Below are 13178 nucleotides of genomic sequence, written 5' to 3'. Positions count from 1 at the left end.
ATGCATTGAACAACGAACATTTTTTTCCGAGAAATTTCTAATAGTGTAAGAAGATAGTCTGAAATATTTTACCTCTTCGGGTTTCAAAAACACTATACTCTCCTCTGGATCATAACCTCGCAATTTTACATGGCTTTGCACTGCATACTAAAAATAAAATATAGAAAAAATTAGAAAAAATATTTCAGAAAACGTATCTATAAATTTAAAAAACTTAAACATTGATTTAAATGTATTCATAGCCAATAACTCATTTCTCTTTTTTAAAATCGCTTGATTCCATCTTTATCTGTGTATCTTGATTCTTTTTCAGTTAACTTTCTTAAATTAGCTTAAAAAGTAATATTTGGATGGTATTAATTGCTGTTGAATTTGCTTTAAAGTTTGTGTGAAAATATGTATTTTTAGAAATTTTGAAGTGATCTAAACGATAATGTCGTTCAAATTAATAAATCTTAATATAATGATATGTTAAACTAGATAATCGTACTTGATCATACAATACTATGAATAGAAATATAGTTCACTTTAATACTTTGTTAGGGTTTCACCATATTATGGTTCAAGGTACCAAGAGTATGGTTAAACATTGAACCGATTCTTCTAAAAGTCAACTGGATGTCTTTATTTTGTGGATCAGAGCTTTTTTCTTCATTTAATATTTTAATTGACGTAATTTTTTTAAAATAATTCAAAGCAATATAAAGCGTTTGAAAATAAGTCTCCTGTAACTGGAGAAAAACGGAAATAAAATCGGTTAAGCAAAGCACAGGGGAAAAAATAAAATAAAATTCAATTTAGAAGAAGTGTTTCAAACATTTGAAAATCATTTGTTATTTACCAATCATCACACATCATATAAAATATGAGATTATCTATTAATATAGAATGAATGAATTGGAATAAATTATGAAACTTACCAAATCAGAATGAAATCCTCCTTCCACCATTAAAATTTTATAACGATTTTCACTTGGTCTGTAGAATGAAGCCTATTGAAAAAAAAAATATTTTGGGATATTTTCGCCAACAATCCATTACATAATATTGTTTTAATCGTTAAAATTTTAAAATATAAAAGCTTTCGAAAAAATTCTGTTTTTAAGCTGTTAAAAAGAGATGTGACCGCCAGGCTCAGAACGATCCTGAATTAATGCTCCTTATCTGAAAGAAGTCCTCAGAATCGGGCTCATCAATAAAGCTTTCATACACTTTTTTAGTATATTCAAACTAAATAAATATAGGAAAATCCGTTTAGTTCAGTTATTAAGCATAAAAAATGTAAAATATTTTCAAGTGCAAAAATCAAAAAGTAATAAATCTGTGGGTAAGCAATATCAATAACGCATTTCATTTGGCCTTTCTCTTGAGATGTTTAGGACTTAAAACGAAGAAATAAAAAGTAATCAGAAGAGTAGCTAGGTTTGTAAGAGGGAGAAGCGTAGTTTTTTAATTTGTTTTAATTATAATAAAATAATTATTTTATTCAAACTTTAAGCATATGCCACAATAAGCATATTACAATACGCATAGAGATTTTCAAGAGAATAAGTGGTTCGTGGTCAGGTTTTCCAGGATCTTCGAAACCTTTCGCTTGTTTCATGAAAATAGTTTCATCAAGATTTATATTTACACAAGTAGCCGACCGGCCTGTGTAGGGGTTAAGGAACTGCCCTTGCATCAGAAAGGTTCTGGGTTCGAATTCCGCGCTAGGCATGAATATTCTTTCCTTCTCTGTACTATCTGTCCTTATTGTGGGAGCAACGTTGGCCCACCTAATATGGTGCCCCTGAAAGAGTGGTCAACAAGTCTGCTCATCAGATGCCTGTATGACCTATTTCATTCTCCGGGTGGGCATTGGAAAAAAAATATTTACTTAAGCCAAGACGTCACTTTTCTAAAATTGTAAATCATTTCTTGCACTATGAGCAATAATAGTTCGAACAGAGCTTGGTCTTACAACAGAGGTAAATGCATCGTTGATGTCCTCACCTGGAATATGAGAAAATCCACGAGCAACTAGTCGATATTTTCTTTTATTTATCGTTCCGTCAGAATCAAATTTAGTCTCTAAGATCCAACGACAGTCAATCACTTTCATGCGTTAAGGCCTTTTAGTTAAAATCCATGCTCTGGTTTTAATAAGAACTTCATATATATTCTTTTACAAACCTTCCGCAATGTCCGATTTTTATTTTCTAATGTCTTCCAGCTGTTCTTCTAAGCGTTTCTTTACTTTCTGTAGATGAATTGTCGAAATCCTCTTCGATTTGTACGTTTTCATTATTTATGGAAAAAAGAATCTAGCTGAGATGATTCATTTTCCGAAGTTTCGTTTTCACTATCAGATTAGAAGGAAATGAGACAGCAGTGATACTCAAATGCTTTTATTTTTTCTTCAGTTTCCTTCTCTGGTAGAAAAAATGCTAATATACTTCCTCGTAGTTCCGTAGACAGAAAATTTATTCGAATTTGTGAATGAATTCAACGTTTCGGCTTTTAATAATTTGCTTTCTTTCTGTATTCCATAAACGGTAAGCTTTCGACTCAGCACTATATTCTATGAAAATACATACATTTAATCTGATATCAAATTTACTTTTTTGGGGTCTCCAATTTAAAGTGAAAGCTTTTTCACCGAAAGAGCGATAAAGTAACGCTTGACTTTCTGTCAAAAATCATTTCATAATGAGTTTTATATTCTTTCAAGCTTCGAGGCGGACATCTGCTTGTCGTTGTATTAATTGCTTCTTCTGGTTCTGATTGATTCAAAATGGATTGGGATAGTTATGATTGCATACGTAAACACCTACCGATATTAATTAAACTTAAAATTCATGCATTGAACAACTCTGTTATGCACAGGAGCGTTCCCGGATAATTCCAGTATTTTCAAAAAAATTTATTAAATTCATTTCCCAGATATTCAAGTCCGTTGCCTGTACAATAAATTTATTTTAGAATTAAGTCTATTATTGGGACAAATTTTAAGGAGAGGTAGGGGGCATCACAGGGATTCAGAATCACCTATTAACCCCTGGTCGGAAACGTATAGTATGACAGGTAAAAGAAACAGAGAGTCACACGACTGACGTCATCTGAAATATTTATTAACCAAAGATATCACATATGCTGTGATAGATGATGCGTCAAAATATCACGAAAGATGTTCAAAGTTTCCACCATTTCTAGCGATGAACGCGTTACACCGATTCACGGATTGGCGATTCGGTGGTCCGCTTCATCTCTCCGAGGGCATCTTTCGCGATACAATCTTTCTGCTGCTCGATATATTTCTGCTGCTGCAATATTTCTCTAACTCAATCAATATAACATGTGCATATCTATATTAGCTAGCTCGGTATTCGCAAAACGTTGCATACTCCTCTGCGGGGGTTTACAGCTCAAATAACTGCTGCAATGCAAGTCTGTTTCCACCAATGCTTATGTGAAAACACCGAACGGCGAAGACGTTTCCGGTCATGGGTTGCCATGCAAATTTGAATTACTGTGATGACCCCACAACCTCCGCTTAAAGTTCGTCCCAATAACCCTGGGAGAACCGTGGTGGCTTAGGGAAATAGAGCACTCGCCTCCTAATAAGGTGCACCGTTTTCGAATCCCAGAGATGGTTGGTTGATTCGAATTCCGCACCCGGCTCGCATCAACCACGGTGCTGATGTGAAATATACTCAGTGGTAGACGGATCATGTATTAGAGTCCTCTTGCCGTCAGGCTAATCGTGGAAGGTTTTCGTGACTTTGTGTGTCAAATGCGGGTCAGTTCCATTAAAAAGGCAAATTTCTCTCAATACTTGATCCAGGAGTTTCCTTGTCTTCTAGATCGGGCTCAAAATTGCAAGGCTACAGAGTTGAACATTGGCAGTCGTAAATCCTAAAGTTGGTCAGCTGTTCAACGGCGGTTATAAATAATCCTGGGATATCGTGTTTATGCTTATTTTAAGTAAAAAATCTCGTGATTTTACATTGCTTTGAATTCCATGATGATAAATTTTAAATAACAGTGGTGAGTTCCAAATTGAGTCGAGCCCTTATCCTTTCATTAGGAAACCTCTTTTAATTGCTTCGAATGAACGTTGTCTTTCAGACTAATGTGGTTTTGGCTGAATCATGTCTTCTTTTTCGGAATCACAGCTCATTTCATAACCTTGATTGTTGTCTATTACGCCGTTGAAGATTTCTTCATCTCTATAGGATAAAAAACAGTTAATTTTCCCACCATTTCTTAAAAGCTGGTGAGGTTTCATCAGCTGTTATTCTCACACTCTCTTCTAATGTTTCAAAAAATTCAAAAACTCCAACCTTCAATTGCAACTGTGTTCCGAAATGACGAAAATCGAACAAAAGCAAAATAAATAAATAAACTCCTGAAAATGTCTAAAAATGTCTAATATCAAAAATATCCGTTACAGTGTGAAAACCATTTCGTCTTATCAAGAATATTTTGAACTCTATTTGATGATTCGATTAAAAATTTCGCAATAGGGAGAAATTTGCTGTTGGGAGACACTCCGCTGTAGGCGGACTCTACTGTATTCTTAACTCATTGTATAATTTCATATTTTTCTTTAAAAATCAATTCTTTGAAACTTTAAACAGATTTAGCCAACATCAAATTTCGGTTGCAAATTTTAATCAAGCAACAGAATAGTTGCTGAAGAACTGCTGCCTCAGGAAGAGTATTCTTTCAGAAGAGGTATACCTCCTCTTTGATGCTTAAACAATAGTGGTAGCTAAAAATTAGTGAAAGTTTAAAAGCACATTGTGTAACAATTTTAGTGGTTTGTAACATTTTTGGATTAAGTGTTGTCAGACTGACAACACTGCCCTGAAAAAGGTTAATAGGTTAAAAGGGTTGAAAGAGTTTAAGGGTTATTATGAGAGGTGGAATATTATAAGATCTAGTAATTACAGAAATCTTAAGGATGGCAATTCGTAAAAAATATTTTCTTAAAGTTAAAGCGGATAAATTGAAAAAAAAAGCAATAATAGACATTAAGTTAAAAATTTTATGTATCCAACATCGTAAAAATACTTACCAGCATGAAATGTATGTTTACAGTTAATGCATTCATAAAAGCTATTTCATTTGTTTCAGCCCCTACAAAACAGAATATTACATGAAATTTTCTAAAATTGATTTTTAAAACGAAGGATTATAGAAGAACTTATGTGAAAAACTACGAAAATAAAATTTTAGGGAAAGGGCCTTCAAATCCAGGAATTTTATCCTTGCCATGTTTTAAATGGTCAATTTTGATGAATGTTTGAAGCATTTGATGCTTGTTTTAAATGGATTTTCAGAAACATATTTTGTTTTGTCCGTCTTATGAATTTATAAAAAATTAAACTTTATAAAACTTTATTTTTAAAATAAAGGTGTAAGAATTATATGTGTGGTAAGATTGACCTCAAAAAACAATTGACGAATGAACTTAAAAATAAAGCGTGTTAAAATAGGCACTATCAGAAGAGAAACAATATATATATATTTTTTTAATAATACAATACTTTTAGATAAACAATGCTAAGTCCATTTTAATAACTGCTGAATAAGAACATCCGACACTCCTTATGAATAATTCTACTCAGTTAATTATTTTAACAGATAAAACATAACTATTACTTAAAATTAGCCACGTTATTTAACAAACTATATTAGAATTTTTTTTCTTAATAAACCAAATATTTTTATTAATACTTTTTAAAACACAAACGTTTGACTGATATCTTAATACGTATTTCAGTGTTATGCAATAAATAGCCTCAAGTATCAACGACCAAGTTTCAGACTTAGAAAAAACTGGACAGCAAGTTCAAGGTAACCCTCCAGTCACTTAGCTTTTTATTCCTGTTTGCAAAAGATGAAAAAAAAAATTTTTTTTTATTACACGCGTGAAAGTTATTCATTAATTTCATTGTAAAATTATATGACTTTTTTTATCCTTCAAATTTCTATATTCCAGTTACATATTATATAAATACGTTATAAAGGAATGCCTAACTAAGGGAAAGAATAAGAAGAAACTTGTTTCGGTAATTGTGGAAAATGATACTCAGGTCACCGTGGTGTTAGTTATAATGATTTTAAAAACAATAATTGACATGGATTTTTTTTATGAAATGCTTATATTTTGAGTTTGTCGTTAAGTGCTTTCATGTTTTATTGATTCTAAATGTATTGTGTACGTTAAATTGTCGTTATGGTTTCGGTATTTATTCTTATTCTTTAGTATTTATAAACTCACAAGATGGATTTTATTATTTAGTACCGTCTAAAAAGTTATTTTCTGTGTTTTTGTGAAGTTACATGTATTTAAAATTAATTAATTTTCTTCGTTTCGTTTTATTTTGAAAAGCTTTAGTTTTAATCTTTATTTTCTTCCCTGATCGAAAATTTCATATAATAAAGTATCTCGTTTTTTTGTTTATTTTCTTTTCTTAAAATGTAAGAAAAATATTTTAAGAAAATCACATAATTTTATTACATACATGAAAATAATGATTACTTTCGTAATATGTAGTAAAATAGTATGATTTTTTCAATCCTTCTATTTCCTATATTTAAATTACGTGTTATATAAATGCTTGTCAAATGAATGCGTAATTAAGGAAAAGTACAAGAGGAAGAAACTCGTTTCGAGTACTGCCTGTTTGATCATGAAAATACTTGCATTTATAATCAACTAATTTTCTATTTTTCATGTTAAAAAAAATGTTTTAAAGTTTATTTTTCTTACTGATGAAAAATGTCACAAATATTTTTTTCTTCCTTTTTGCTTTCTTTTATTCGTTAAAATGCAAGAAACATCTTTAAAAAATCATATAGTTTTATTACATTCATAAAAGTAACGATTAATTTTGCACTATGAAGTAAAATAGTATAGTTTTCTATTCTTCTAATTTCTATATTCTAATTGTATGTTGTATTAATACATGATAAGGAATAGTAGGTAGGAAAAAGAGTAAAAAGAAACAATAAATTGTGTCTAGCTATTCCTTGTGTTAATGTGAAAATGTTTGTAATGAACAATTTTTTTTCTTTCTTTCATGCTTAAAAAGCTCAATATTTATTTTTTCTTTGACCAAATTTTATTTGATCAAAAATTTCAACTTTTTCTTCTCCCATTTTCAAAAAGTGGTCCACAAAACTTTTCATGTAAACTAATATTTTATGTCATTCCTTCTGCAAAACTTTGAAAAAGAAAAAATTAATTAGGCGAAGTTTATCCCTGAATTATTGAGATATAAAATAAGTTATATATTATTTAATCAAATTTGAATATCTCAGCCAGTTGTAATTTCAATTTATTGTTGAAAATAATACGCTACTAAAGCGTTTACTTCCTCATTTTTATTTTTTCCAACATTTTTCAGTTTTTTCTACATCTAATGTTTTTATTGCTTGAAATAAGTTGTACCATTAAAATTTCTAATTTAGTAAATTGTAAGGAATTCAATGGTCTGATTTAAATATATTAGAACTTGTACTCTTAACATAATTTTAAAATAAAATCAATTTTAACTAAAGCTTCTACTGGAGGGATTTTTCTCATCAGAATTCTCTCTTTTGAGGATTTTTCTCTTTCTTTTTTTTGTATATATTTTCCAATAACTTCTACTAATGCTTTTGTAACTCCCAAAATCTGTTTCACATGTTGTGTGATGACAGAGACGGTGAAGAACGAATTTTTTCAAAACACGCGCTTAAGATAACAACTGTCAAAACTATGAAACTTGTAGGTTATTATCTTTCGACCACTTCAGATAGCAACAAAATCAACTCTTCTTGCATAAAAGTTTGATTAGATTAGCCTCAGCCCATCGTCTTTAGATAAGAAATTGTAATTATGACATCATATTTTTTGTATATTTAAAGTTATTTTTCTTTTAAAAAAGCGATAAAAATGTACATCTACATGAACTGCGTTCAACATTTTCAATTTCATCAACAATGAAGCATCATGTTTACATCAGAGTTATTATCATATTAAACTAAAAAGTAAAGTAAATATGTTTGATAAATCAAACATTTATTGAGTGATGATGAATGATAGTTCGATATAAGATGCTTATATCGTATTTTCCATTAATTGTATAAGATCGTAACAAACAATATTATTGTTTGTGTATACTTCACGAATGTTCTGAAATAAACAGCAGATGTTAATGCAATTACTAGGATACCAACTATTTTTCGAAAGATTTTATAAAATATTAAAAAGTTAATATTTTTAGAAATGTGGTAAATTTGGCCGTGATTTCAAATGGCTCGCGATGGGACAATTAAATGGCGTTTTATATGATTTTTTGACTTATTCACATGCAGTAGTAGGCATAATAATTTTAGATTAAATTTTAATAATAATAGCGTGAGGGAAAAAAAACTCACCAACTAAGTTTGCCATTTGTTCTTTTAATGGTTGGTCACTCAGGGCTGCCGGAAACTCTCCCGTGAAATGGCTATCAACTCCCCTAAAGATTTTAAATAAATTAAATTGTAAACTGAAAGAAAACGCAAATAATTAAATTCGAAAAGGGTAAAACTTCTTTGAAAAAAAAACGCGCTAAGAAGCAGCAGAAATTTCAGAAAAAAGTATCAATACAAGAAACGAATGAAATAAAAATAAAAATATGACCACCGAAGCCGACGAATTAATAGATTGCAATCTATTAATTTGTCTACGTATTTCTTTCTCATGACCTTTTCCATTTCATTTTAAACTTCTTCTGCACATTATAATAGGGGGCGTTGGTTTTTTAATTTTTAGTGTTTTCTTTTCCTCTACTTGCTTTTGAAGTTGATGCTTGACCTGTGACTTAGTGAGTTTCTCTGATGATTTTGATTGATTTTCTTTTCTTAATTTGTTAATTATTTTGAATGTATCTTGTTTTTCCTGGACCTCTATACGAAACCATCGGGGTACTGAGGGAGATTTTTTAAGTATTTGCTTCTCCCTCAAATAGAAATGGTTTTGTTTTTAATGGCTACCGAGGCCGGTACCCCCTGAAGACGTCGGCTTCGGTGGTCATATTTTTATTTTTATTTCATTCGTTTCTTGTATTAAATTGCAAACATACGTTTTGCACGCATATTTTGTTCACGTTACAATGATTTTAAGAAGGGATTTGTTATCTATAACGCTTTTAAAATTCCTTTAAAAAATCAAAAGACAAGAAATGAAAAATAGTAATATCTTACCTTATAGCCCAGTTGTTTAGTGCGTCCTGGACTTTCGATTCAGTTGATTTCAGTTGCAGTCCCAAAGATTGCCCACATAAATAAATGCATTCTTCCTCACCATCTGATATATTTCTGAGGCACACTTTTAAAATAGGAAAGAAGGAGGTATTTAATTAATACTAAGTCTAAAACAATTCACAAAGCACGTATCTAACACAATTTTTTTAATGTTTGCATAATTCTTTATAATTGAGAACTAGCTAACATTAATAGTTTGGAAATAGTTCTACAATTTCAGAACGTCTGATCAACTATCTAAAACTGAAACTACTCTCTATAACAAAGAAAATCGACGCACCAAGAAGGAGTTGCCCGATTGAAATGAAAATTGGTGGATAGGAAGACAATGTACAGAATAGTAAATGATTAAAATTTCAGAACAATTGAATAATTTATTGCAGAGTTACAGTAACAAGTTCAATAAGGTGTTGACCCGCCTCTAGCCTGGATACCAGCTGCCACACAGCGTGGCACAGACCGATAAAGCTCCCGGATGGTCTCTTGCGGTATTTCCTGCCAAATTCGATCCAATTGTCGAACGAGGAAATCAACATTCCGTGCCAGATGCAATCGCCTTCCCATCATATCCCAGACATGCTCGATGGGAGAGAGATCTGGTGATCTGGCAGGCCAAGGAAGAGTTTGACAAGCTTGCAGACAGTTCATAGCAACACGTGCCGCATGTGGTCTGTTATTGTCCTGCCGAAAGACCAGCCCAAGGCGCTGCAAAAGGAACGGTAGCAAAACAGGTCTTAGGATGTCGTCGACGTACCGNCAAGGAAGAGTTTGACAAGCTTGCAGACAGTTCATAGCAACACGTGCCGTATGTGGTCTGTTATTGTCCTGCTGAAAGACCAGCCCAGGGCTCTGCAAAAGGAACGGTAGCAAAACAGGTCTTAGGATGTCGTCGACTTACCGCTGTGCAGTAAGTGTACCTCTAATGACGACCAAAGGGGTCCGGCTGTCAAAAGAAATGGCACCCCAGATCATAAGGCCTTGTTGAGGGCCGGTGCGCCGTGCAATACTGAAGGCAGGATCCCCCCTCTGCCCTGTGCGTCTCCAAACACGCCTTCAATGATCGTCAGGACACAGTTGGAAGCGGGATTCATCGCTAAAGACTATACTTTCCCAATCGGCATCATTCCAGCCTGAGCGAGCGTCGATTTTGCGCGCCTTAGTGCGTTCTTGGTGCGTCGATTTTTTTTCTTATAGAGTGTATTTGCTTGTTTATCAGTTAACCACTACCAGTCTACTAGTTTATTAGCCAACTACTGCTGTGACAATTCACTAGTTAACCACTGTTGCGCCAGTTTACAAAAAAATAATAATGAAGTTTTGAAATGCTATAGGTTATTTTTAAGAGGCCCAACTTTTCGAATTTTCTTCTACGGCAAGCATGGAGTTGAGCCGTTGTCGCCGAACACTATTCACGGGGTCGAGCCACAGTTTTCCAGATTGCAGTTACCCCATAGTTTTTGAAACAACTCTTTTACGCAGGATCTTTTTCCATATAAATTTTTTTTAATGAACTAATGAATGAATACTTTACGGTATTTAGGTGAAATTTATAGCACGGGGAAAAATCTGGTTTTGAGGGGAATAATTCAAATTCTAGGCGGTCAAGCAACGGGAAAAAATTGGTAAATTTATTCCTAAACAGTGGATTATTTGGCTAAATTTCCCCATTTACCCTCGAGCCTATAAGTCCGATTATTGTAATATTTTAAATTAATTGTTGTAGTTGATCTACAAGTAAAAATAACACACTTTCTTATAATAATCAATTTTTTGCTCTCGGCCATGTTTTTTCTTCCTTATACTATAAGTCAGTGTTTCCCAAACTTATGACTTTTGTGTACCCTTTCTAAATTTTTTGTAGCGCTGTGTACGACTCATAAAAAATGAATGTATTTTTTACTATGAAAAAATTGCCCAAAAGTTAACTATCACAATTGGCTGTTGACACCCCTCATTATTAACTGTTAACTGCAAAAAATGGCCAATAGAAAAATACGTAACCTTAAATTTTCATGGCTAGAATTGTTTTTAAATAAAAAAATTTGAAAATTTCGTTTGTTGCAAGATATTTTGCATAAAAACGCGTACCCCCGCTAAACTGTTCCCGTAACCCTGGGGATACGCGTACCACACTTTGGGAAACACTGCTATAAGTTATTCAGGCTGAAATTTCTTTTTCTCGTGCATAGTACTGTCGAATCTTAAAGTAATTTAGTACGATAATTTTAGATAATTCGTTGTCATTACGGCCTGATAAAAACAACCTTGAACTTAAAAATTCAAGAGCAAAAATATTTAAAGATTGAAGAAATATTGCGTTGGAAAAATAAAGTAACTATATCATTTGTAAATCGATAAACGTGAGTACTGATAGTTAAGTTGTAAATATAGTGTTGAAAATGTAGATATGTTTTTGAGTCTTGACATTTGAATAGTTTCGTAATTTATGAAGATTTAAAATAATTATTTATTATTAAAAAATGACATACGTAAGTGTACATTTTGAAAGTAATCTATTTTTTTCTTGTAAATTTTTATAACACCAATAACGTATTGCAAAGCAGTTGATTTTTTAACTCCTAAGGAGTGTCAACTGTTTCGAATTATTAATTATTTGTTATTTTTTAATTATTTGTATTAATTTTATAATTTTACATGTCTTTTTATTTTAGTAGGTTTTCTATTTTTAATTTTTTTTTTGTTGACCTTATGATTTACTTCTTTCAGTGATTTTTGTGCATCAAGATCGTGAGATTTACATCTTTTTGGAAAACTTCGAATGCGCTTCATTAATAATAATATCTATTATTATCATAATAAGAATTAAAATAATTATAATATTAATAATTATTATTATTTTAGTTAATATTTCTCAGAATCCATTTTTTAGCACCAAATTTCGAAAAATGTTCCTGACGAAAGATGTTAAAACTAGACAACTCTGATAATATAAAACAGACATTAATTTAAAACATTAAATTTTTTAAAAGCAGGTGTTCTACAGTTATCTTGTTTTGGTTCGGCGTATGAAACCCAGGAAAAAATGTGTTAACATGATAAAGGAATCTGTTTATGAACAATAAACGAGTCAGCCTGAGTTGCTACTTTTATTGTACACGTTTTTCATCTTTATATGACAAATTACTGTTTACTTATCATTAATAATCATGCTACGGCAAGCATTTTTTCAAACCACAAAATAGCATTACATTATATAAAGTTAGAATGAGATAAATTTAGCTATAGAATTCAAAGCTATGTAAGAATTGTTTTTAAATAATTTACAATTATTTAAAATAGTTTACTTACTTTAAGAAACTTACTTATTTTAATTAACTACTTTAAGTAACTAATAATTGGTAATTATAATAAATATACTTTTAAAATTTTCTGATATACTAAGGCAGTTTCCCAAATAGTATTTCGCAGAATCCCTCCATGAAATTAGCATTTTTAACCAGTATTGATTTTTTTTAAAACCTGTAATAGGTTTGTATCTAACCAATGATCCATTATTTATTTAATATTAAGGTTATTTTTGTGAAATTATTTACATAAATTTGCAATAAAATTGAAAGAAAAAATTTTAATTATAATTTTTTTTTCAATAACAATACATTGAATAAATTACTGAATTGAATTAATAAGTATAATTTATAAAAAAGGAAATGTAACTGTTTACTGTTTAAAAGTTGATAAAACGATGACTAAATATCTTAATAAAAATGTAGCATTATAGGGTTATGCATAATATAATAAATGAAGAGCACTTTCAAGCTTTTGAATTTAAATAATTGACAGAATCAAAATTGTAAGGAAACTAAAAAATAATATGATAAAAATATAATAAATATTACCGGTAACTATATTTAATTAAGGGATAAAATATATAATCA

At 31.1% G+C, this 13178-nt stretch overlaps 1 protein-coding gene across 5 annotated transcripts in view; it reads right to left on the bottom strand.

Annotated features, from left to right (window-relative positions):
• Positions 1-13178, bottom strand: part of LOC107455068 (kynureninase-like) — a 48152-nt gene that overhangs the window by 16356 nt on the left and 18618 nt on the right. For all 5 annotated transcript variants that reach the window (XM_043042869.2, XM_043042870.2, XM_071178464.1 and 2 more), the window contains exons 3-7: positions 9223-9346; positions 8413-8495; positions 5060-5121; positions 921-992; positions 73-147 (exon numbers count right to left, since the gene is read on the bottom strand). In XM_043042869.2, coding sequence (XP_042898803.1) covers positions 73-147; positions 921-992; positions 5060-5121; positions 8413-8495; positions 9223-9346 — 416 coding nt within the window. The remainder of the gene's footprint in view (positions 1-72; positions 148-920; positions 993-5059; positions 5122-8412; positions 8496-9222; positions 9347-13178) is intronic.

This window comes from Parasteatoda tepidariorum, chromosome 3 (assembly GCF_043381705.1).
Source record: "Parasteatoda tepidariorum isolate YZ-2023 chromosome 3, CAS_Ptep_4.0, whole genome shotgun sequence".
Taxonomy (NCBI): domain Eukaryota; kingdom Metazoa; phylum Arthropoda; class Arachnida; order Araneae; family Theridiidae; genus Parasteatoda; species Parasteatoda tepidariorum.
This window is presented reverse-complemented; position numbering and strand designations above follow the sequence as displayed.